Source organism: Papaver somniferum, chromosome 2 (genome assembly GCF_003573695.1).
Source record: "Papaver somniferum cultivar HN1 chromosome 2, ASM357369v1, whole genome shotgun sequence".
Taxonomy (NCBI): Eukaryota; Viridiplantae; Streptophyta; class Magnoliopsida; order Ranunculales; family Papaveraceae; genus Papaver; species Papaver somniferum.
The window spans coordinates 199,715,725-199,743,104 of record NC_039359.1 but is presented as its reverse complement, the minus strand read 5'-3'; the positions used below and the strand labels follow the sequence as shown (position 1 = coordinate 199,743,104).

The window sequence follows — 27,380 nt, the reverse complement described above, 5'->3', positions numbered from 1 at the left end:
GGTAACGCAAGATAAAGAAGAAGAAGCCGATTCTGATTTGAGGGTTTCTGGACTGAAAAATGAATCGAAATGGAGTTAGGGTTTATTCAAATGAGTGATTCCCATCTGACGGGTTTCTGCAGCTTTTGTTATTGTGTGCGGTGTTGATGATGGTTAGATTAAAACCCATATGCTGGATGAATCCGTGAAAGGGAAAAGAGATGGAGGTGCTGATTTGGTTTGCTTCTGAATATGAAATGTAGAAATGGGTCACTGTTGAATCGAGATGAAATGGCAGTAACGGGTTTCGAATTGATTCTTGAGATAGAAAAGAGAAGAAGCAGATGGTGACTGCAAGCATAGAAGCTGAGTTGAAGTCAGGAAGAGAATGAAACGGTCCAGTGCTGTGTTGCTGTTGTTGGTATGGTTTAATGGCTAGTGTTGCAACTGAGTTAGCTGGTAGTGGAAGAGATATAGAAGCTTTGTTGTTGTTAGTGCCTGGATTGACAATGTAGTTGAGAGAATGGACTGAATGAAGTTGTTGAATGCTTGAGTTGATTAGATGTATGTTTAGGACAGATGAAGCTCTAGAATATGATGATGTTGATGCTGCAATGGTAGTGTCTAATGAGTTGCAGTTGATTGCATTGATTGGTCTGGTGCTGTTTGAGAAGAATTGAAGCTAAAATGAAATTGCAGGCACGAATTGTATTGTTTGTGCAACTGAAATGGCTTCGTTGTTTGATGATACTCGGTACTGAGCTGTTGACTCTTGAAAAATGCAGCTGAATTGAAGTGTTGCTGGTGAGTAAACTGTGGTTGAGAGAAAATAGTGGTGTTGTATGTATGGTGTTTGTGCTTCAGCAATGATGCTGTGATATCAGAGAAGAAGAAAAATTGGTGATGAATTGGTTACAGGGTGGCAGTAAAGATGCAAGTAATGCAGCTGCAAGTGAAGGGATGTGCTAATGCTATTACAGGGAATGTGAGCTGTGGTTGAACCAAGGAAGCAGAGACATGAAAGAAAAGAAGTGGAAGAAGGTTTTGCTGGTATTGAGATTCAATTGCAATTTAGGATTTTTCAGTCACGCTTTTGATCAAATTACAATTTACTTGGATATAACTTGAACTCAATTGCAAATAGTGGAATTTGTTTTACATTAGGAAAGTATTTTGTATTCGTATAGTTGAATAATGTGTTATGCAACTATGGAATTGGTTGCATAACCTGTTATGCATCTACAAAATTTGTTGCATAACTTGTTATGTTGTCCAGAAAACGGTTGCATCGTTATGCATCAACTTTTTCGTCATTGTTGAAACCAACAAAAACAAAGACTGCATAACTTGTCATGCACCTAGAATAATATCTACATAACATGTTATGCAATCGTGAAAACTGATGCATAACCTGTTATGCATTCGAAAATATGGCTGCATAATGCATTATGCATCGAGAAAATTGTTACACAATCTTTTATGCATCGAGAAAATAGATGCATACTGCATTATGCATCAATTTTTTATGTACACATGAAAATCAACCAAAACAATGGCTATATAACTTGTTATAGATGCATAATTTGTTATGCAGTCGAGAAAATGGTTGCATAATTCGTTCTGCGTCTGCAGTATGTGTTATGCATCTTTTTTGGTGGCTGCATAATGGTTATGTATCAAGTTTTCGAAAATTTTGCCTAACATGATGAGCACCTCCGATTTTTTCTTGAAAAACAAAAATTTGATACTCTTGTTTGTACTCGTTGCGTAGCTCTCTTAAAAAGATTTCCAACGATATAAAATTTGTAAAATTCCAAGGCGTAGATTTTTAGATATGTTATATCCAAGTTGCGTTGCCAATTATACCCCCGATGCATAACCTGTCATGCGAAGGCATAATCCGTCATGCATACATTTTTAATAATTTCATATAATTATGGATGTTACGAAAATAATTATGGGTGTCACGATATCTAAAATTAATTGTGGACCTGACAATGAGAATATTATTTTTTTTAGGCCTGCGCCTAAGTTTCCCTTGATATTTTCTCTCGTCTACGACAAAGCTCATAACTCATAAGTCTCGGTAGTACATTGGTATTTTACTAAAATTTATCCCTTTTCGGTATACAAGAGAACTTTAAGGATCATATTTACTCATCTTGATAACCCATAAGAGTAGAGGATTTGAACCCCATTCCAGCCGAACCCCTACTAGTCTATGGTTAATGTGTCGCAGTTAATAGTCCCACTGACAATCGCAAGCCATAGAGTTTAAGCTGCAGTACGAATTCACTACTTTTAACTTCAAGCTATATATCAGTAGACAGGTCTCACACAGATTTTAAAAAGTTCAGACATCAGAAGAAATTATTTGAGTCACAGACTCACAGTCAAGTGTGTTTATAAATTGCCCACAGTTATGTTTTACAACAACAGAAGAAACCAACAGGAAATTGCTGTTTAAACAGCTAATACGAACTGCTATAACTCCGTTTTGGAGGAAAAAATAATAGCCTAGAAATCATAAAATAGTAATAGTAATCTAATGAGAAATTAGACGAATATGGAACACCAGAACTCTTCTATGGGCAAGGCGTGTACAATATGAATTGAGCAAAACATGGACCCAAGATTCCCCGGGATATAATTGGTGGTCTTTCTCAGCAATCAGGAAGAATTGGCGGGGCTATTGTACGGGTATTATAAGATCTGCAATGAGCGCATTTCTGCCCAATTATGTGAAAAGGGACTTCTGTAGTGTCATTGCAGTCGTTACACAAGATCCAGACCTGCGCAAACCAAAATTCAGATAGACAAAATCAGTGGAAAGGTTTTGCAAATTAGCTTGAGGCAAGACCCAACCAAAGAGGCCACTCCTGCCAAATATTTCCCTGGATTACTCAAAAGAGAGGTGACTGAAAATACCCATTTCCCCAAAGGGAGTCATGTGGAATCAAATGTGGAAGACTTCCAAATGAGAGTTTGAGTTTAGATACACGTTGCCACCTAGGAGGTGAAAAAGTATTACCTTCTTGTCTCGATAATCCTCGGGCATTACGGTCGCTTCAACCTGAAGAAATATATCTTACAACTTAATTTGCTTGTAGAATCAATCAAAGGAAGGAAAACCACGCATTGTAGAGGTATAAATATGAAAAATTCCAATGAAGACATAGAAGATAAGAAAAATCATGATACGGATCATATCTAAAATGTGAGATGTTCTATACTACAAAGCAACGGCCACGCAGGAATTCAGATGGGCAACAATGCGTGTGGGACCTGTAGGCTTTTCTTTGTTCAATTTTTCAGTGTCGGTCTTTCTCCTTAGCTGACTGACTTCAGGTACTTCAAGAATCTTTGAAGATTCTATGTATTAATTACATGCCAAATGGGAATATTTATGGCATATGGTTGAGGCTACTGTCGACCGGACAACTGAGTTCCATGATTGTCACCTTCCCAGAGTGGAGCTAAAACTTGTGCTTTCACTACCATTACGAGTTTCGAAGAATCAGTTTTCACAAGTTCAGCATACAACATATGGAGAGCAACATTAACAAGTATATATATGTGCAAAACGTACCCATCAAGGCAATTTTATTTGGTGTATATTCGTAAATTATAGGTAGCTATCATACCTCTTCATCTATTCTTTTCCAGGCTTTGGACATATCAAAGACTGATTTAGAGCATATTGGGCAGCAATATCTGAAAAAAGAAATGACACGTCTTTAATATTTTATGAGATGGAGACAAGCCTAGGTAAGATGGGAAACTTACTGATTATGCCTTTTCATCTCATTGAGGCAATCTAAATGCAGTGTGTGCCCGCATTTCAGAACAGTCGTATCTTTTAGAGAGTCAAACAGGTACTGCATTACAGATTTTATATTGTGAAATGAGACATTTTGAAGGACCAATTTTCAAAGGAAAATATCGCAGAGAGTATAGAATCTTAAACCTCATAACAGATGGGGTTTTATACTGTGAAATGAGCATTTTGAAGGACCAATTTTCAAAGGAAAATGTCGCAGAGAGTATAGAATGTCAAACCTCATAACAGATGGGACAGTGGTGGCGCATTGAGTTCTCCACACACAAGTGATTATCACGCAGACCAACTGAATAGCAAGATCCTGTGTGCTTTGAAAAATCATTATCGTAGGGAAAGATATACATATTTAGATAATCGAGTACTATATGAATGTGCATCTATAATTTGCTTACAAGCAGCGGACATACTAGTATGCATAATTCATGAGAAAGTAATACATACCGATAACCCACAGGCTTGTGATTTTCGAGCACAGTTTAGATATATATATATATATATAAACAAGAAACAGTCAATGCTAATTAGCTAAAGGAAAAGTAATGGCAAAAGGAAAAGAAAAACTTGAAGACGCCAATAGCATTTGTGTGATATCACACACCATCATTAGATCTTAGATGCACTCTCCTTAGGGAAGGAGGTGACATTGATTACTGACCAACAAAGGGGTTGGTCAGGCAATAATCTAACATCCAAACTTGTGGTTTTTTTTAAAGGTTAAGTGAATAACATGAGAGTACTCGAAAGCTGTGAGAGCTTACTACACGGGATATGATAAATGACCAAAGTAGTTCGAACTGTTGTCAAGATGAAAATAGTTCTCTGCTTTCGAATAACCGCTAAACATAATCTACATAATGATAACGTTCACAGTCTCAGAGTAAGAGTGCGTACCACACTTGAGACAATGAAAGAAATTCTCACGACCGCCTACTCTGTATGAGATCACAAGATTAAGATTAGTTAACAAACATACACGAAAAGATTCGATAGCTATACTATTGATAAACAACTGCTTACTACCTGCAGATCCCACAATCATTGCAATGGAATTGTCCTTTATCTGTCTACAGACAACCAAAAACAGCGTTACTAAGCATCGATTCATGCCCTAATCGCATTCCACTCCAAAAAAGAGCGATTTAAACAACAATTAATTGAATTTATCACTAGTTATTACATCATCATCATAGAATTTGCAGATTTCACAGAAGTACTCTCCCATATTAACTCCACAATTCGTACATACTCGAGCAACCTATAACAAAAAAAAGTAAAAAACTTTTGCATTAACCATAAACTTAACAAACTAACTAACTGAATAGTATGGATCCAAATTCTCCAATAACCAACCAACCTGTTGTTCCGTGTCACAAACTGTACATATAACCTGTAAAGACAACATCAAGTTATAATCAAATTTTCACTGATTCAACAATTAAATGAACATTGAGGTCAAAGAGGAATCAAAATAGAGACCCAACTCACTTTCTGAACCTCATGTCGAACTAATTCATGTCTGTCACTGTGCCTCTTCAAATTACTCTGTTCTCATCAAAATTAAACAACTCAGAGAACAATGAAAACCTAAATCAAAAAGCCGCGTTCCATCTAAATCTAAAAGTTTTCACTTTAAACAGAAAAATTGAAAACCCAGCTGCAGAACAGATGGATTTTACTCACAGTTGACTCATTGTGACAGTGACGACAATCAAAGATCTCATTACAACAAGGAGCTCTGATCTTACATCTTCTTCTGTAATGCTGACATCTAATTCAAAAAACCCACAAAATAAAAATCAGAACCCAAATCAGAACGTGAGGAACAAGAAGACCCAAAATACAGTAAAGTGATAAAAGAACATAAATACCCAAATCCCATCTTTCCAAAATCCAAGCGTTGATTGGCAAAATCTTCCATTGATGATGAAAAGAAGATGAATACCAGACCCCCGGGATTTCTGAAAAATGAACAGAGGGAAGGGAATTGCTTTTTGACTCTGTGTTGGTTATATGGCAAAAGAAGAAGCGCCGTTTTCCGAGCGAATAGAAACAATGAAGAACTACACCCGGAAAAGGAAAGAATAACAGAACTAGAATATCTATAAAAAGAAACTACTACTAAATTAAGTAGAGTAATTAGCAATGACTCGTGATGATTAATGTTATAAAATTATCACTTAAGGTTCTGTGTGAAGATTTTATTTCATAACGATAAGAACCTTTGATTAGTCAAATTGTCAAATGGATCGTAATGTTTCAGTTAGTGGGGCCAGTGACATAAATAAGTTAGTTTTTCATTTGTAGATAAGGAGTTGTGATGTTGTATGGTACAGTGGGTAGACAGGCACCCACGTGATTGGGCCTTCCACTAGAGATTAGGGCCGGGCTCTTCCTTTTCGCTCTTACATCCATAAATAAATAAATAGTAAATCCGATATTTTTATTCTCACACTATTTCACGTGTTGGACGTTATTTTTATAAATAAAATCATGTCGTAACGAATTTGTAGCTAAATATCTTAAGGTCATGTTCCTATTACTAAGTTTTACATGCCTACTAAAATGAGCACATTCCGAAATATAAAACTTCACAATCTACCGATCTTAGTTTCAGTGACTAAAAATCAGTTGATTTTAAATGACTCATTTCAAAATAGTAGAGGGTGGTGTTGCATGTCTCGGAATACGCCCATTTTCGATAGGAAAGTCAAAATTTGTAAGAGGAGCATATCCCAAAATATTAGCTTCAACTCCGTTACGGTTTTGGTTTTTATTCGCAAAAATCACGTCCAACATGTGAGATAGTGTGAGAATAAAGGTGTGAGGGGATCCCTCTTCATGGTTAAATAGATTTTCTTTAAATAAATAAATAGTACAGTGGTCAAATAGATATTCTTTTTCTTTGTTGAAATATTGAACCTTTTCATCAATGGATATTCATGGTTATGAGATTAAGAGGGTATTTTGGATACCAAAAGCAAAAACCAATATTCATGGTTATTAGATTAAGTGGGTATTTGGATGCCAGAAGCAAAAGTCAGTGCCAAAATTCAGAAATAAAAATAATTTGCTTCATATAAGTTAGTTTTTTTTTGCTTCCAAAAATGATTATGAAATCGTGTGCCCAAACTAACTTATGACCTTTTTGCTTCAAGAAGTTAATTTTTTTTAATTGGTATCATAATAGGCTACAATATCATAAATAAGATCAAATTGTCTACAATATCAAAAGTAACTTCTTAACTTATGACTTTTTCGCTTTTAGAAGTCGAAAAACAACTTCTTAATTGCTCCAAAATCTTAAAACCAGTGATGAAGATTTCATCATCAGAAAATCATTGATGAGGATTTCGTCGCCAAATAAATCAAAGATGAAAATTCCGGTGAAGATTTTGTTCGATGAAGACAACAATAATGAAGATTACATCGTTGGAGAGCATCTTAGGGATGTTAAAACCCAATGAAGTAACCAATAATAACCATTAAAGCCGATAAAACCTCTTCACAAGAAAGTTAAGTAAAAAATATAGCTAAACCTTAAACTAATCAACTAATTAAAGGCGAGTTTGGTATTTCCATGAGATTTAGAAAAGTGTTTTTTTGTTGTGTTGTGTGGTGAAAATAAAACAGCAGGACGTTTGGTAAACAATAATATATAAATTGTTGTGGATCTAACAAACTGTAAACTATGGTTGGTAAATTGTCATGCTAAAGTGTCGGCGACAGACATGTGTTAGAGCATCGCTCGTTCGATCTCACAAGTTTTGTTATCTCAACCTTGTTGACAATACTAGAAATACAAAACTACATCCTGATTTATTGTCTGCTAAAGTCAAGTCTTGGACAAGAATTAGAGCGTGGTAGTTGAGTGGAAAATATTAAAAGAAGAGGGTACCAAGTACACCACCAACTTTTTCGTTCGACAACCTTTATGGACAAAACCTAGTACAATTGCAAGTATGCCTAAAGCAAAGACCATTGAACCAGTTGTATATGAATTTTTTCTCTTTATCTTCCATAATCAATAAGTTAGACCAAAAGTACGTGAACCTGATTGTGTAGAAGAGTTCTTGGATGTCTCAAACATCAATATCCAAGATCAATCTAGTCGTATCCAAATAAAGAGGATCTGAATTCTAACAAGTATAAAATTTTCAATCTATCTTTCAAGATATGAATTCAACAAAAACTAGTTTTATTTTTTATCTCGATTAGTAAGGACTTAAACTATATAGCTTCATTACTTACTACTTGTGTTATTCCTATTACAAACCTAAAACATTACAATGCGAAAAGAAAAAAATACAAGACACTAGACATTTTGTTAACGAGGAAAACTGCACCTGAAGAAAAACCCCGAGACCTCGTCCAACTTTAAACACCAGATTGTATTAAGCCGCTACAAACACTATCCTACTATCAGACTTCGAACTGGAATATAGTTGAGACCGAATTAATCCTCCAAGAAATTCAGTTGCATTCGAGTTCTTTACGCCTATTGAACCTGGCAAGATTCTGCGCACTTGATTCCCTTAGCAGACATCCTTTACAGTTTAAGAGTTGATTCAACCTCAACAGAGACTTCTGATACCAATCTTCCCTCTAACAGGTAAGCCTATTTGATTTCCATTTTGGTTTCTGAATGTAAGATTATAAATTTACTTGCAATAAACAAAGTCCAGCAAACCTCACAAACCCGGGACGCTTACACTCAGTTAGATGAGAAGCCAGGATTACTAACCACATCTCAAGAAAAATCCAAACAAATCAAATAAGAGTTTAAATATCTCTATTGAGGAATCACAAAGTACGCAATGAAGATAACTTTGCGATTTATCTTTATATCGTTCCTGATCTGAGATTTCTAGAACCTTAAAGACCAATAAGAACAAAATACTGATACACGAACTATCAGGTAAAAGATAGCCTAACCGGGCTTCACGAATACCTAAGCAAGGTCTTCAAAGTCGTAACCTATAATTCAGTTTACTAAGAACTTGGGTTATAGAGGAACACTCTAGCAAGAAACTAGGACACAAGAGTTCCAGGGATTAAGAAATCATGTTTCTTAAGTCTCTCTATTTATAGATTTTCAAGACTCCGGGTAGCTTTGGATTCTAGCTAAAATAACTTGAGATCCAAGAAAATATTTTCCCAGTTTAGATAAAATTCTTATTAGGAATACATGTAAACGTTGAGAAGTCCGCCTTGAAATTACATAGAAGAATATATACTGTTAGAGAATTGCTCGGTCGAACTCGCATGCATTGCTATATCAAGCAGGTTTGTCAATGTTAGTGATCAAAACTATAAGTCTTGATTTCTATCCTATTTGTAGATGTTTAGGACTAGGACATAGATAGTGTAGTTGAGCTTAAATATCTCGACGTTATCTCTTGAAGACGAAGAACTACTAAGGGGAGCTTGTGGAACTTCTTCGACAAAAGATATATGGACACTTGAACTTATCTATCACTTGGAAAGTCTATTTCTACTATCTCCTATATCGAGACATAAGTAGTGTTACGATATAGTTTTCTCTATACACATTTGAGATTTCGAGTTGAGTATATCTCGCTTACATATTTCTCGAAATATGTGTTGGTAAGCTTTCGCTTCGACCACGTTCATCTTATATCATGAGAAAACTACCGAGTAACACCTTACACGGTTTGTGTGATACAATCATCTACTGTAAGACTTGGAAGGTTTCAATAATGATTATTTCAACATCTTGAAAATTGCTTTGATGCTAATAGTGTGTGAAAACGGCTATTGACATTATAGAAGAATGTTTCAATGATTGAAATAAAGAGTTGATGATGTAACCATCTTTGGATATAAGCATATATAATGTGTTCGCACATTAGTGTATAAGTGCATAAACCGGAAGCCAAGAGTATGCATATGTGTGTATACGAAATTGGTGAAGGAGACAGGTTAAGTATGTGTACCCGTACGCATACTGGCGGAAGTTCTCGAACCGAGAATTTCTGCTGAGTTTGGTTTTGGTAAAACTCTAAACTAGTCACCTTAAGTATGCGTACCCGTATGCATACTGGCGGAAGTTTTTGAACCGAAAATTTCTGTTGAGTTTGGAAAATTTACAAACTCAAAACTGGTTGCTTAAGTACGCATACTTAAGATGGTTACTTTGTCAAATTGATCAAGTTCATGAACTTACATTTAAATCATAAAGAATGCAATCTTTGCAAAACCGTGGCTATAATGTTCATGATTGATTCAAGTGAATCAAACCGATTTGATTTCAATTGTGTTTTCTATACAATTGAACAACTCTTAACTAGTTTCATTTGAGTCATTTGAACTAGTTATGGTTAAGATGAATAAGGTTGATATGAGAGTAATCATATGGCTAACCTCAGTTAACTATTTGTGAACCAACATGGTGTACACGTTTAGGTACGGTCACATAAACCTAAATGAGGGTACATTTCATTTGTGTGTAACAAGATAAATTCGATCTAACGGTTGAAAGATATTATCTTGGTTGAATCAGGTTTTTCATCTAACGGTGAAATTGAATGCTTTGTTACCAAGGTAACTTGGATTGCAAACCCTGATTTGAAAACTATATAAAGGAGAACCCTAGCAACTGGGAAACCTAATCCCCACACCTCCTGTGTGTTACTAGTTGCATAACTAGAGTCGATTCTCCTCTAACCTTAGGTTTCTTCTCGAGACCCTGTAGGTTAACGACTTGAAGACTTCATTGGGATAGTGAAACCAGACCCAACTATTATCTTTGTAGTTGCATGATATGATCTTGCTGTTTCTATCGTGTTGAGTGCAATTGAAATAATTGGATCGAGATTTATATCTCCGATAGGCAAGACAGAAAAGTAATCACAAACAAACTTCGTCTCATCGTTTGTGATTCCACAATAACTTGTTTCACTAGTCGTTTAAGTTTATTATGAGGTGATTGATAATACTAAGCTGTTCTTCGGGAATATAAGTCTGGTTTATCAATTGGTTCCTATTCACGTTGATTTATCAAAAGACGGAACAAAAACTCTTGGGTATTTTTGTGGGAGACAGATTTATTCAAGCTTATAGACTTTTCTGTGTGAGACAAATTTTTCTATCAAGTCTTCGACTTTGGTTCGTAGCAACTCTTGGTTGTGGGTGATATCAGCTAAGGGAATCAAGTGCGTAGTATCATGATGGGATTATAGACGTAAGGATCACAACTGTACCTTGAATTAGTGTGAGATTGATTAGGGTTCAACTACAGTCCAGTTCGAAGTTAAATGGTAGTATGCTAGTGTCTATAGCGGCTTAATACAATATGGTGTTCAATGTGGACTAGGTCCCGGGGTTTTTCTGCATTTGCGGTTTCCTCGTTAACAAAATTCTGGTGTCTCTGTTATTTCTTTTCCGCATTATATTTTGTTATATAATTGAAATATCACAGGTTGTGCATTAAGATCAATCAATTAGAATATCCGACCTTTGGTTGTTGATTTACATTGATTGACACTTGAACATTGATCTTTGGTACCGTTCAAGTAACTCCTCTTATATTCAATCAGGCTCGCAAGATTTCTATTTGTTGATTACAGATTGAATTAATAGTTAGATATTTTATATTCTTTGATATACTTTAATCTAGATTGAGTCTGACTATCTAGTTGATTCTCTAGAAAGTGTATTGGAGTAAGTACTCTCAGATTGCCAAACGAATTATTGGGTGTGGTTGTTAGACCCCCGCATTTTCAATTGGTATCAGAGCAGGCAAACACATTAAAGACCTAATAAGTTTGTGTTTGTAGCGATTTGATATGGACAAAGGTGATATCTCTATAAACGTACCACCAGTCTTCGATGGCTCTAATTACTTCTGGTGGAAAATTTCTATGCGTGCCTTTCTTCAAGCGCGTGATTTTCAATCATGGGTATATGTAGTTAATGGCTATGATGCTCCCGTTGTGGCAGTAGGGAATGTGAACGTTCCAAAGAACATTGGTGAATACAATGCTGCCGAGATCCTTGGTTCAAAGCAAAAATCCGACGGTTTAAATGCCATCATACATGCCATTACCCCAGGTCTTCAGCACCATGTGACCACGTGCACTAGGTCTAAATATGCTTGGGATATCTTAGAAACCGTATTCAAAGGTAATACCAGTGAAAAGGAAGCTAGGCTTCAAAACCTTAATTCCGACCGAGAAAACCTTCGTATGACAGATGAAGATTCATTTGATGAGTTTAATCATAAAGTGTATGAAATTTTTAATGCATCTTTTGCATTGGGTAAGACTATTCCTGAAAAGGACACTATGATGAAAATTCTCAGATCGCTGCCATCTTGATACAATTCTAAGAAGCATGCCATCGTTGAGGGAAATAACCTTGATACTCTTTCCAGAAGTACTCTTGTGGGAAAGATTAAATTACTTGACCTTGATCAGAATACAGTCAGAACCTCCGCGTTCAATATTGTGTAACGCTTCTAGCTTGTCATGGGCTGATGAATGTTGTCCTAATCACGTTGATTTTAATAAATCACTGATTTCACAAAAGATCAAGGACATGTTAAAGAAAAGCAAAGGATCCGAGAGATCATCTTCTCTCTCTATTGCTTCTGATGATCCAAGTCAAGAAGAACCTCAGTGTTCCAATACCTTTCACACTGTTGAAGTGAGTATGGAAAATTCAACCTTTTCGGCAGAAGCCCCATGTAACTCAATTTTCAGTGAATGCGAGTCGCACACTGAAATCCTAGAATTTCTGAATAAATATGAAGAAATTCATCAAGAGAATATTCAACTGAAAGAATTGTTGAATAAAATTGAATCATCACTGCATGTGAAGACTCTTGAGATTGACTGTCTTAATGATGAATTCACCAGAACCCTATTTCTAAAAGAAAAAGAGATCAATTCTCTCTAGTGTGACATGCAAAGGTTGGCAGGAAGCTCAAACAAAATCTCATTAATGTTATTTGGTCAAAAGGCTTTTGGAAACACACAAGGTTTAGGGTTCAAAAATAAGACTGTATGCACAAAAAACTCAACCCGTTGTGGAACAAAAGATCCCGAGCGTTGTGATAAAGAAGATTCATCTTCACAAAGCAAGCCTTCTTTGCTCTGCTCCTTTTTTGGAAATACAAGTCATTTTCAAAGTAAGTTTTGGAGATTCAAGAGGAACTGTAAAAGAATTACCAAACTTCAAAATAACAGGAAAAAGATAAATCTGACCCTGGGGAAACAGCCAGAGATACCTGAGCATAAGAAAAAATCCAAAAGAATCAGAGCTAAACGAGGTAAGTTGTTTTACTCAACAAACCTTGAAACGTCATTCGGTGACACAAGATGTGAACACTCTGTTCACTCTATTACTATTTAAATTATAGTAATAGATTGTATCCTTATTCTTTGGACTTGAAAAACAAGGATTACTTCAAGGTTGGTTCAAGTCTTGTAAATATTTTGTTGATATTTCTGTTCCATTTTGAGAAAGTAAATATCTTCTTGTTAAAAAATGATAATGGATCATGAACCGTGAAGACTTTTTCAGGGTCCTTTAGGGTTTTACTATCCTAGCGTCTATTTATTACTATTCTTAACCTTCTTCTCTAAAGATACAATCTCATGGCCCCTATAACTAGAGGTACCACGAACAGAGATGCTATATAAGCAGTTAATGTGTATTTATGTGAAGGAATCTCTTTTTCAGGGTCCTTTAGGGTTTTACTATCCTAGCGTCTATTTATTACTATTCTTCACCTTCTTCTCTAAAGATACAATCTCATGGCCCCTATAACTAGAGGTACCATGAACAGAGATGCTATAAAAGCAGTTAATGTGTATCTATGTGAAGGAATCTCTTCTTCAAGGAAAAGGAAGGAAAAGAACACAAATGATGATCCTGGTTCCTCCTCTAACTTCCTACTATCTGTTTGTCATTTTGATAATAACTTTAGGGCTATGGTGAAGGATTTCATCGGAAAAAGAAATGATTTAAAATCTCGAATCATTTCTTCTATAAGAGATATCTCTCACTATGAACAAATGTTGTCTCTAACAAAGAACACCTTGAGTGAACTAAAAAGAGAACTTAGTGAGCTAACTGATATTTCTGAAGATTTGGAGGAATTGAATGATCCCATTATCAATGGTTTTTTCAATAATGAGAAGGAATTCTCTGTAGATGCCCTGAGAAAGCTCTACAATGTCTAGTATATCTTCTTTTTGGTTTTTAGTAGAATGACTAGGGTTTGGAATAGCCATTATTGTGAGTACACACAGCCATGTCAACTGTTTTTCATCTTCATTGTTTTTAGATTTATTTATTTAAATTCTAAAGTATTTTTTGGAAGATGATTTTTGCAATTTTAATCTTTATGATTTTATATATTGCAAATTGTTATGGGATATGTTGTTTACGGCCGTGAACCTGTGACTGTCCCATACTTGTTCAAAAGTTATCTCTATTATGTCGATATGAATGTATTGATGGAAGATAGAATGAACTTTTGACATTACAAAAGTTAAAGCCTTTGATGTCATGTTTTGATAAAAATAAAGGATAAAACTTTTGTTTACAAGGATTAAGTCTATTATATGTCATTGTGCAAATAGTGATGAAAAATAAAATGAATCCTTGTCTATTCCGCAGTATTTGGTCAATCTCTGATCAGCAATCTTTGTGCATATACTGTATTGTTCCATAAGGTTTCTTATGTTGAGCACAATCGACTGCGTTGTTCATTCTCGTATGATTAACTTAGTTGTTACTCCGTAAGGTTCCCTATGTCGAACATGATCAATTAAATTAATCATCCTCTTTTGGTTATTTTTGTTGTTACTCCGTAAGTTCGCCTATGTCGAGCATGACCAACTAAATTGATCACATTTTGTGGTTAATTTGGTTGTCATTCCAATTGAATTAATCATGGGTTCTCCTGTGATTAATTTGGTTGTTATTTTTTGATTGAACTAATTATGGGTTCTCTTGTGGTTATTTCAATTGAATTTTTTGGATACAAATTCATGTTTTCATGTGATTTGGTTGTCCAAAGAAATCCTTCTTTTCTTGTGAAAGTAAGGTCGCCTTTGTTGTTCCTTCAGGGATGAATTTTTATGAGGGAGAGTTCTTTTGAAATTGTGCTTAATTGCCAAATCTTTGTGGGGAGTGCGGCTGTGGATTTTTTAAGGGGTTATCTTATATCTTCATTAACTCCATGATGAATGCATTTAGCTTCGGCTTTATGATTGCATCTAAATTTGTTGGTATGTTAATACACATTTTGGTCATGATGTATCTCCGTGGAAATTTCATTAGGATCCCACTAATTTTTGTACCTTTGCCAATTTTTTTGACAAAAAAGGGGATAATTAACGTGTAGTTCACACTACAAATACATATGGTTTACGGATAATTATGTAAGGGGGAGTGGTTTGAATGTTGAGATATGTATTGACTAATGGGGGGTGATGCATATCACCATAGTGTTATTGTCAAAGTTGTGATACAAGTGAACTTTGATGTTGTGTAATAATACTAAGACACTGTATAACAATGATTGAGAGCATTTTGTTTTCTCATTGTTATAGCTATGGATCTTCAACAAATGTGATGTTGAACTTACAACCTTTAGGATCATGGAGTATTCGGAAGGGACGAAGATTTTGAGTCACGTTGAAGATGCCAAGGAGATCAAGCATGTGGACAAGAAGCTACATTTTTTTTTTTAATCTTTTTTGTATTTGTCACTAAAATTGAAAAAGGGGGAGATTGTTAGAGCATTTCTCGGTCGAACTCGAATGCGTTGCTATCTCAAGCATGTTTGTTAATGTTAGTGATCAAAACTATAAGTCTTGATTTATAGCCTATTTGTAGATGTCTTGGACTAGGATATAGATAGTGTGGTTGAGCTTAAATCTCTCGACGTTCATCTCTTGAAGAAGAAGAACTACTAAGGGGAGCTTGTGGAGCTTCTTCGACAAAAAGTATGTGGAGACTTGAACTTATCTATCACTTGGAAAGTCTATTTCTAATATCTCCTATATTGAGGCATAAGTCGTGTTACGAGATAGTTTTCTCTATACACATTTGAGATTTCGAGTTGAGTATATCTCGCTTACATATTTTTCGAAATATGTGTTAGTAAGCTTTCGCTTTGACCAAGTTAATCTTATATCATGAGAAAATTGCCGAGTAACATCTTACATGGTTTTTGTGATACAATCATTTGGTGTAAAACTTGGAAGGTTTCAATAATGATTATTTCAATATATTGAAAATTGTTTTGATGCTATTAGTGTGCGAAAATGGCTATTGACATTATAGAAGAATGTTTCAATGATTGAAATAAAGAGTTGATGATGTAACCATCTTTGGATATAAGCATATATAGTGTGTTCGCACATTAGTGTATAAGTCCATAAACCGGAAGCCAAGAGTATGCATATGTGTGTATACGAAACTGGTGAAGGAGACAGGTTAAGTATATGTACCCGAACGCATACTGGCGGAAGTTCTCGAACCGAGAATTTCTGCTGAATTTGGTTTTGGCAAAACTCTTAACTAGTCACCTTAAGTATGTGTACCCGTACGCATACTGGCAGAAGATTTTGAACCGAAAATTTCTGTTGAGTTTGGAAAGTTTACAAACTCAAAACCGGTTGCTTAAGTACGCATACCCGTACGCATATTTAAGCTGGTTACTTTGTCAAATCGGTCAAGTTCATGAACTTAAACATTTAAATCATAAGGAATGCAATCTTTACAAACCGTGGCTATAATGTTCATGATTGATTCAAGTGAATCGAACCGATTTGATTTCAATTTTGTGTTCTAAACAATTGAACAACTCTTAACTAGTTTCATTTGAGTCATTTGAACTATCTATGGTTAAGATGCTTAAGGTTGATACGGGAGTAATCATATATGGCTAACCTCGGTTAACTATTTGTGAACCAACATGGTGTACACGTTTAGGTACGGTTACATAAACCTAAATGAGGGTACATTTCATTTGTGTGTAACAAGCTAAGTTCGATCTAACGGTTGAAAGATATTAGCTTGGTTGAATCAGGTTTTTCATCTAACGGTAAATATTGAATGCTTTGTTACCAAGGTAACTTGGATTGCAAACCCTGATTTGAAAATTATATAAATGAGAACTCTAGCAACTGGGAAACCTAATCCCCACACCTTCTGTGTGTTACTAGTTGCATAACTAGAGTCGAATCTCCTTTAACCTTAGGTTTCTTCTCGAGACCCTGTAGGTTAATGACTTGAAGACTTCATTGGGATTGTGAAGCCAGACCCAACTATTATCTTTGTAGTTGTGTGATATGATCTTGCTGTTTCCATCGTGTTGAGTGCAATTGAAATAATTGGCTCGAGATTTTATATCTCCGATAGGCAAGATAGAAAAGTAATCACAAACAAACTTCGTCTCATCATTTGTGATTCCACAATAACTTGTTTCGCTAGTCGATTATATTATCTTTGTAGTTGCGCGATGTGATCTTGCTGTTTCTATCGTGTGGAGTGCAATTGAAATAATTGGCTCGAGATTTTACATCTCTGATAGGCAAGATAGAAAAGTAATCACAAACAAACTTCGTCTCATCGTTTGTGATTCCACAATAACTTGTTTCGCTAGTCGTTTAATTTTATTGTGAGATGATTGATAATACTGAGCTGTTCTTCGAGAATATAAGTCTGGTTTATCAATTGGTTCCTGTTCACCTTGATTTATCAAAAGACGAAACAAAAACTCTTGGTTATTTCTGTGGGAGACAGATTTATTCAAGCCTATAGAATTTTCTGTGTGAGACGGATTTTTCTATCAAGTCTTCGACTTTGGATCGTAGCAACTCTTGGTTGTGGGTGAGATCATCTAAGGGAATCAAGTGCTTAGTATCCTGCTTGGATCAGAGATGTAAGGAGCGCAACTGTACCTTGAATTAGTGTGAGATTGATAAGGGTTCAACTACAGTCCAGTCCGAAGTTAATTGGTAATATGCTAGTGTCTAAAGAGGCTTAATACAGTATCGTGTTCAATCTGGACCAGGTCCCGGGGTTTTCTGCATTTGCGGTTTCCTCGTTAACAAAATTCTGGTGTCTCTGTTATTTCTTTTCCGCTTTATATTTTGTTATATAATTGAAATATCACAGGTTGTGCGTTAAGATCAATCAATTAGAATATCCAACCTTTGGTTGTTGATTTACATTGATTGACACTTGAACATTGGTATTTGGTACCGTTCAAGTAACTCATCTTATATTCAATCAGGAACACAATTTCTATTTGTTGATTGCGGATTTAATTCAGAGTTAGAGATATTATACTCTTTGATATACTTTAATCTAGATTGAGTCTGACTGTTTAGTTGATTCTCTAGAAAGTGTATTGGAGTAGGTCCTCTCAGATTGCCAAACGAATTGTTGGGTGTGGTTGTTAGACCCCCCGCATTTTCAATTGGTATCAGAGCAGGCAAACACATTAAAAACTTAATAAGTCTGTATTTGTAGCGATCTGATATGGACAAAGGTGCTATCTCTATAAACGTTCCACCAGTCTCCGATGGCTCTAATTACTTGTGGTGGAAAATTGATATGCGTGCCTTTCTTCAAGCGCGTGATTTTCAATCATGGGTTTATGTAGTTAATGGCTATGATGCTCCCGTTGTGGCAGTAGGGAATGTGAATGTTCCAAAGAACATTGGTGAGTACAATGCTGCCGAGATACTTGCTGCAAAGCAAAACTCCGACGGTTTGAATGTCATCATACATGCCATTACCCCATATCTTCAGCATCATGTGAATACGTGCACTAGGTCTAAAGATGCTTGGGATATCTTAGAAACCGTATTCAAAGGTAATACCAGTGAAAAGGAATCTAGGCTTCAAAACCTTAATTCCGACTGGGAAAACCTTCTTATGGCAGATGAAGATTCATTTGATGATTTTAATCACAAAGTGTATGAAATTGTTAATGCATCTTTTGCATTGGGTAAGACTATTCCTAAAAAGGACATTGTGATGAAAATTCTTAGATCGCTGCCATCTAGATACAATTCTAAGAAGCATGCCATCGTTGAGGGAAATAACCTTGATACTCTTTCCAGAAGTACTCTTGTGGGAAAGATTAAATTACTTGACCTTGATCAGAATACAGTCAGAACCTCCGCGTTCAATATTGCGTAACGCTTCTAGCTTTTCATGGGCTGATGAATTTTGTCCTAATCACGTTGATTTTAATAAATCACTGATTTCACAAAAGATCAAGGACATGGTAAAGAAAAGCAAAGGATTCGAGAGATCATCTTCTCTCTCTATTGCTTCTGATGATCCAAGTCAAGAAGAACCTCAGTGTTCCAATACCTTTCACACTGTTGAAGTGAGTATGGAAAGTACAACCTTTTCGGCAGAAGCCCCATGTAACTCAATTTTCAGTGAATGCGAGTCGCACACTGAAATCCTAGAATTTCTGAATAAATATGAAGAAATTCATCAGGAGAATATTCAACTGAAAGAATTGTTGAATAAACTTGAATAATCACTGCATGTGAAGACTTTTGAGATTGACTGTCTTAATGATGAATTCACCATAACCCTATTTCTAAAAGAAAAAGAGATTAATTCTCTCTAGTGTGACCTACAAAGGTTGTCAGGAAGCTCAAACAAAATCTCAGCAATGTTATTTGGTCAAAGGCTTTTGGAAACACACAAGGTTTAGGGTTCAAAAGTAAGACTGTATGCACAACAGACTCAACCAATTGTGGAACAAAAGATCCTGAGCGTTGTGATAAACAAGAGTCATCTTCACAAAGAAAGCCTTCTCTGCTCTGCTCCTTTTGTGGAAATACAAGTCATTTTCAAAGTAAGTTTTGGAGATTCAAGAGGAACTGTAAAAGAATTACCAAACTTCAAAATAACATGCAAAAGAGTAATCTGACCCTGGGGAAACAGCCAGAGGTACCTGAGCACAAGAAGAAATCCAAAAGAATCAGATCTAAACGAGGTAAGTCGTTTTACTCAACAAACCTTGAAACGTCATTCGGTGACACAAGATGTGAACACTCCGTTCACTCTATTACTATTTAAATTATAGTAATAGATTGTATCCTTATTCTCTGGACTTGAAAAATAAGGATTACTTCAAGGTTGGTCCAAGTCTGGTAAATATTTTGTTGACTTTTCTGTTCCATTTTGAGAAAGTAAATATCATCTTGTTAAAAAGTTATAATGGATCGTGAAACGTGAAGACTTTTTCAGGGTCCTTTAGGGTTTTACTATCCTAGCGTCTATTTATTACTATTCTCCACCTTCTTCTCTAAAGATACAATCGCATGAACCCTATAACTAGAGGTACCACGAACAGAGATGCTATAGAAGCAGTTAATGTGTATCTATGTGAAGGAATCTCGTCTTCGAGGAAAAGAAAGGAAAACAACACAAATGATGATCCTGGTTCCTCCTCTAACTTCCTACTGTTTGTTTGTCATTTTGATAATAACTTTAGGGCTATGGTGAAGGATTTCATCGCAAAAAGAAATGATTTCAAATCTCGAATCATTTCTTCTATAAGAGATATCTCTCACTATGAACAAATGTTGTCTCTAACAAAGAACACCTTGAGTGAACTAAAAAGAGAACTTAGTGAGCTAACTGATATTTCTGAAGATTTGGAGGAATTGAATGATCCCATTATCAATGGTTTTTTCAATAATGAGAAGGAATTCTCTGTAGATGCCCTGAGAAAGCTCTACAATGTCTAGTAAATCTTCTTTTTGGTTTTTAGAAGAATAACTAGGGTTTGGAATAGCCATTATTGTGAGTACACATAGCTATTCCAACGTTTTTCATCTTTATTGTTTTTAGATTTATTTATTTAAATTCTAAAGTATTTTTTGGAAGATGATTTTTGCAATTTTAATAAATTTATGATTTTATATATTGCAAATTGTTATGGGATATGTTGTTTACGTCTTTGAACCTGTGACTGTCCCATACTTGTTCAAAATTTATCTCTATTATGTCGATATGAATGTATTGATGGAAGATAGAATGAACTTTTGACATTACAAAAGTTAAAGCCTTTTATGTCATGTTTTGATAAAAAGAAAGGATAAAACTTTTGTTTACAAGGATTAAGTCTATTATATGTCATTGTGCAAATAGTGATGAAAAATAGAATGAATCCTTGTCTATTCCGTAGTATTTGGTTAATCTTCAATCCACAATCCTTGTGCATATACTGTATTGTCCCATAAGGTTTCTTATGTTGAGCCCAATCGACTGCGTTGTTCATTCTCGTATGATTAACTTAGTTGTTTCTCTGTAAGGTTCCCTATGTCGAACTGATTATAGTTTTTCGTGTGTGGTTGTAGTAATGAGGTTCAAACTCTCGGACTTGTGAAGGATTATAGAAAATAAATATATATACAAATATTGACAAATTGGTAGAGAGGTACTGGGACTAATGATTCGGCCAATCTTCATAACATAAGGGTTAATGATTTATTCTCAACAATAATAGCTCAAAACATATATGGACTCTTATTTTGCCAAAGTCGATTCTCAAAACATTGGTTGTAAGTCCTAAGCATGATGTATCAAAACACCTAAGCCAAGCATACATCATCAAATTAAATAACAACCAATTAATTCAAATCATATTTCAATTTTAAATTAATGCAAAAGTCTTAAAAAGAATTAATGAAATTACCCCAAGTATGAAGTTTGGCCTCCTCCGTCGTCCCAGTGTTGGGTTTTAGCTCATCATAGTAAAAATTCTCTCAAAATAATTATTTATTGCTCAAAAAGTTGTTTACAAATGATAAAAATGAGTAAAACAATTGAACAGAAAAATCGCAACAGAAATAACTGTTCCAAAGGCGCTGTTCAGCTGTTACAAAAAGAACGATAAATGTTAACTGCTGTTGTACGAAGAACTACGACCCACGCGTGTGCGTCTTAGACACTGTTGTTAAACGACTGCTTCTGCGAGTCCGTTCTTCGTGTTCTTCATCTTCATCAATGGCAGCAGCAGCAGCAGAGAGAAATCATGGTTCTCGATCTGCAGCGTTCCTTCTCTCCTCCCAACTCTCGACAGTCTTCTCTGAGTCTCGTAACATCTTTATATAGCCAACAGGGGATGAAAATATCTCGTCATAACTCTGAATCCTCTCGGTTGAATGCAAGAATATTTTCTCTTTACTCTCACAGGAATCACCGAGATTTCCTTGTATATATTCTAAACATAGAATCCAACGTCGCAGTGAATATATTCTCAAATAACTTCCATATATCCGAACCAATCACCAGAGATATTCCCAGTCCCTGTTGTGAACAAATTCTCGAGAATATCTCCCAGAATATTCACGTATACCCTGTTTAGCTCTTGATCGTCTTATCCAGACAATTTGGATCCATTCCAAGACCCTTTCCTCGCCTGATGAGGGCTAAGAAACAATCCCAAGATAAATCATAGCTTTAATCTCTTCATGGATAGCCCAAAATCTCGATTCTTAACTGTCAGACGTGAAAACTTCTTTCCGCCAAATTTTTCATTCAAATTTTGGGAGGAAAACTGATCTCCCCCTAATCCAGTTCTTGTGTCCCTTTAGCAATTTGGGGCTGAAATAGTAATTTTTCTGGGTTCCTCCGGGATATTTCTGGGACGTTTCCGGTGAATTTCTGGGTGCCTCCGGTACATTTCTCCGGGGTGTAAAACACTGCTTTTGAGCCCATTTCGCTGCAAGGGCTTATTTCTCTAAAAATACCTACAAAGACATAAAATCACACAATAAATATAAAATCGAGCACTAACAATGCATACAATTGAGACATATTAGACACAAAAATGTGTCTATCAAATACCCCCAAACTTATTATTTGCTAGTCCTCGAGCAAAAATTATTCTTGAAAAGTGACCGAGTTAATCTCGGGTGGGTTTATCAGAGGTGTACCCACAAAAACCAATACTCCAGACCCTAACTATCTACGCAGAACCTTGGAAAGCACTAAAGAACCTCCTTGGTTGGCATACAATTATTGACTCTAAGAGGAAGAACCCTGATGCGAAATTCCAATTGCTGTACACGAGTTTGCACTCAAGCATACTAAAATTCATATAAGTGACAGAGCTCTACTAAGATAGTTTCACGATGGACATCATACTCGGAGTCAGACTAATCACATGAAAAGATTAAGAAGATGGAAAAAGAAAAATGTAGATGGTTGAAAAGTGAACGGTGTTTCCCATATCTGTCTGAAGGCCTCTGCCAAGGTGAACCTAACCTAAATGACTGAGATACCGGTCTGACTAATATTAACACACTGGCATATACAAGGGAACCAGTGGTCAATAACTTAAATCTAGATCAACAAACTGGCAAATACAAGGGAACCAGCAGTTGACTACACATAACAATAACCATTTTTTTTTTTTTTTAAACTTAACGGCATGAATAGATCTTTTGGATCCAAGCGCATGCTTCTTGTCAGCAGATTACACGATAGTTCCCACGGGTCCTGCATTCCACGCTTGCTTAGGCGACGGAAACAGGGAGAACACACGCATATTGCTATCCAAGTGTTAATACTTATTCCGATTGGTCTAACTGGTCTGGTCTTTTCTTTTTTTTCCGTTTTTTTTTTTTTTTTTTCATTTTTTTTTTTTTTTCAATACTCAGTCACTCTATTTTACCCTAGCAGTGGTAACAACTTGAATCGTGTGCCCCACCAAATCACTTGAAATAAAAGAAAACTAAAAATAGAAAGTGAAAAGGACTCGACGAGATATGGCGAAACTATCATGTTAATTCTAACACCTGAGCTCTGTGCTTTTATGAATAGACTCTATAGATGTTTCCATCTAGTCAGATTTGTTCCTCAGCTCCTAAAACAAAAATGTTTCCATCCACTTAGATTGGTTAGTGCTATCCTTAATAGGCGTAAATTTCTAGGCTCTGGAGTTTATTTATTGCAACTAAAAAGTTTCTCCCATACCCCCAAACTTAAATCTAACATCGTCCTCAATGTTTTAAAGATGAAACTAAAAGCATGAACAAGGAGAAACTGTTACCATTTGAAGCGAAAGAGTTAAGGAAAGATATTACCGTGTTGCATGAGATTGAGTCTGACTGTCTAGTTGATTCTCTAGAAAGTGTATTGGATAAGTCCTCTCAGATTTTCAAACGAATTGTTGGGTGTGGTTATTAGACCCCCGCATTTTTCATATATTACGGTATAGGGTAAGTAGTATCCTTTGAATCAAGTAGATTTTAATGATGGTTCATGATGGCTAAGTATACTTTGAATCTATAATCATAGTTGGTGTTCGATAACACTCAAGACTTAAACCATGATTCACAGACTCAAGAGATTTTGTGAAAAAAAATAATTCTTAGAAGTATTTATGAAAGTTAGAACAAAGATAAACCTGTTTGTAAAAACAGTTCATGATTTTCTACTTGGTTCATAACCGGGTAGATATACATACCTATGGACAATCCACAAACTCAGGCTTCAAGGGTACGCATGTCGGGTATGCATACCTTGGACATTCACAAACTCATATCTCAGGAGTGCGCGTACTAGTATGCGTACGTCCTCCAATTCCTGAACTCAGATCAATCGGATATGCATGCCTACCATATTCATGGAATTCAGATGTTCTGAAAACTCTCTTTAAACGATTTGAAACTTTCCTAATTTTTGATGCTGGTTTTTAGCTTAGGGCGAAAACCGTAAAAGTCTGTCTACCTGACCCGACATCAGAAGTAATAGACCTTGATATATCTATATTTCACAAGGAATTTGGAGAATATATCAGAATTTGATGAGTGCCCATGTCTCTCTTCACATTATATTGAAACTCAATCTCCTAGATGAATTGTTCACTAGTATAGAGCCTAATGAGAATTTAAGCTCCTAGTTGCATTACTCACTGATGCCGGAGCGTGCCTAGTGTTTTCCTATGCTATGTTCTCAGCTGAACTCTCAATATTGACATGACATGACGATTAATGTTCACTCGCAACGGAGTAGCATAAATCTCCCTAAGTGTCAATATTGAGACTTGCATGAAAACACTCACATAGGCTACATCACCCTCTGACAAAGAGATCAGCGTATTTACACACCTTTTAATTGAAAGTTAGCGCGATCGAACGCGTTTAAATTCCTTGAGGGAAATCTAGACTGTCCATATCAGTCTTAAAAAACGATCAAGGCCGCATGACTTGGCCACACAATTCAATAGGCTTAGTCTACTCCTAGCGGAACTAGGCGATCACCAGGGTGACCACCGGTGGGCCCACTAATACCCCAGCTAGTCGGACTCCACCTAGCACACTCTAATGTTATCGAACGCTAACCCCAAACATGTGTGATCGCGCTGTTGAAAAAAAGCTCGAACGAGCCAAGACCGACCATGACGGTCTCAAATTCATCACACCCGTCCAACTTAGCTAGCCTAGTTGGACGGTCTAGATCTTCCCTCGAATGATCAAAATGGTACTGGCATGTTCACCGGCGACCCAATTATATCCTTGGTCGATCGACTTTCCCATGTAAAACCAAGAGTGCGTTGAATCGCTCGCCCAAACTAGGGTGAACACGCTGTTTTGGAAACCCTAAGTTGCGTTGTGGAAACACGCTATTGTCGCAAATCGATCACAACCATCCATCTTTTCCAGAAAAATCAAGTGGTTTAGATTCAATTTCAGGCGGCCCCGAAGATATCAGCGTGCTCACTGACAACCCACCTTTGCACATGGCTGATCGGCTTGCTCAAACTAGCGCCCAACGCTTTCAATCGATCACCCAAAGATTGGATGAATAACTGGGAGCACTTGGGAAACGATTTTAGTATGAGTTACATTTCAAAAGTTTCGTATGGATGTCTAGCATAACATACTAAAAAATCATATCAATCGGAGTAACGAGCTAAAAGATACAGCTTAAAAGGAGAGCTAGGTCATGGCTGAAAACTGACAGAATTCCTCCTGAGTGATATTGTCTCAATATTTAACAACTATTCATGATTTGATGAAAATCCTGAATGATATTGTCAGGAATCAAGCTACTATGGTCAAGACGCAATACGGAGTATTTGCACTTTTGAAAGTCCTCACGGATCAACTATCAAAGGAACCAACGCGCATTCATTCTGAAGGAAACACCACCAAAAATTCATTTTGGATCAATACTGATGGTAGTAGCCCTTCTTCTAAAATTCATATTCCTATTCCCTGTGAGGAAGATGAAGCCTATGGTCACGTCGAATGGAAAGGAAACCACCAACCTAACATGTATGCTCATGAAGATCGAGAGATGTTTCCTCAAACTCAGAAAGAAGACTCTTGGGATTTATCACGTTCTCATATGAGTCCTCGCAATGAAAAGATTCCTCGCAATGAAAAGATGATTTCATTATGTGCGTCCTTCCTGGAAAATATCAATTCCCATATTGTATCAGAAGCTGCTAAGAGATCCGCTGCTGCTTTACTCAGTCGATCCGAACCGTCCCAGAATGAAGAAACTCGTAAAGATGTTCAGGAAAGCAAGCGTCCTTCCAATAAAAGATCCAACCTCCAGAAATCTCTAGTGAGGGTGGAAAGAGAATGCATCTGGGGAACGGCTATCAACAACCCAAACGTGCGGCACTAGCGCAGCAGGAAACTTAAACCCGGAAAGATGCGACTAAGACGCCTGCACAACAACAAGAAACTAGAGAGTCTGCTCTAATTTTCCCGTGTACAATTCAAGAGGTGATCGAAATCCTAGAAGCGTGGTTTCAAGATGGTGTCATCAATCTACCTCCTACCAGACGTCCTCCAACCTAAGAAGAAATGGCAAATCCAAAATATTGTCGTTACCATAGATTCGTCCATCACCCCACCAGCGATTGCAACAAATTGAAGCGCATTTTCAAAGAGAAGGTGGATGCAGGAGAACTTCAACTAACTACTGAAGGAGTGCACAAAGATCCTCTTCCGTTCAGGAGTTGCATAGTTTCTGGGGACTTCGTCCACGAAACTGTACAGACCATGATGGAGCACTCATGCAAGCAACAATAAGAGAGTTTCCGCACGCAGGGAATCAGTGAGGAGCTGCTTCACCAAAAATAAAGAAGGCAGAATAAACTCACATACGTGATTTATCAAAGCCCGTCCATGTTCATGGTCATGGCCGACCAAGGTTCGTGCTCGTAGTTGCCGCTCTTTCCTTTCAAGATCCATGGCCATAACCACCACTCGTCACTGCCAAGATTTGTGCATGTAGTCATCACTCGTCCCTGTCAAGGATCGTGATCGTATCCATCCAAGCTCCAACAAACCTATTTGGTACATAGTCATCAATATGGGTGCAAGATGGTGATATCCTCATCATGGTCAACCCATCGACCATACATGATGGAACAACGTAAACTGGGGACTAAGGCTCAGCATGAAGTTAATTCGCCGTCAGTCAAGGACTTCTTCAACACAAGAGAGATGGTCAATCAAGAAGCATGTAGTTTGCAAGGGAAAATCAAACCGAAGGTTGGTAGAATCCTTAACCATTA

General features: G+C 36.5%; 1 protein-coding gene across 1 annotated transcript; it reads right to left on the bottom strand.

Moving 5' to 3' along the window:
- Window positions 1–2,357: 2,357 nt before the first annotated feature.
- LOC113350203 (E3 ubiquitin-protein ligase MIEL1-like) lies at window positions 2,358–6,013 on the bottom strand. Its single transcript, XM_026594310.1, has 12 exons — window positions 5,689–6,013; window positions 5,501–5,588; window positions 5,306–5,362; window positions 5,175–5,207; window positions 4,998–5,075; window positions 4,841–4,884; window positions 4,712–4,752; window positions 4,039–4,121; window positions 3,766–3,857; window positions 3,624–3,693; window positions 3,011–3,052; window positions 2,358–2,771 (listed from the first exon to the last, which is right to left on the bottom strand). The coding sequence occupies exons 1-12, from the start codon at window positions 5,736–5,738 to the stop codon at window positions 2,643–2,645; spliced, it is 807 nt and encodes a 268-aa protein (XP_026450095.1). The 5' UTR covers window positions 5,739–6,013; the 3' UTR covers window positions 2,358–2,642.
- Between the last annotated feature and the right edge of the window lie 21,367 nt (window positions 6,014–27,380).

Bases quoted from the DNA above. Each gene is read 5' to 3' on its own strand.
- LOC113350203 (XM_026594310.1), bottom strand. From the start codon at position 5,738: ATGGAAGATTTTGCCAATCAACGCTTGGATTTTGGAAAGATGGGATTT. The intron at 3,694-3,765 runs GTAAGTTTCCCA...TTCTTTTTTCAG, and splicing joins GAGATGAAAAGGCATAATCA to ATATTGCTGCCCAATATGCT. The intron at 3,053-3,623 runs GTATGATAGCTA...ATATTTCTTCAG, and splicing joins GGAAAAGAATAGATGAAGAG to GTTGAAGCGACCGTAATGCC.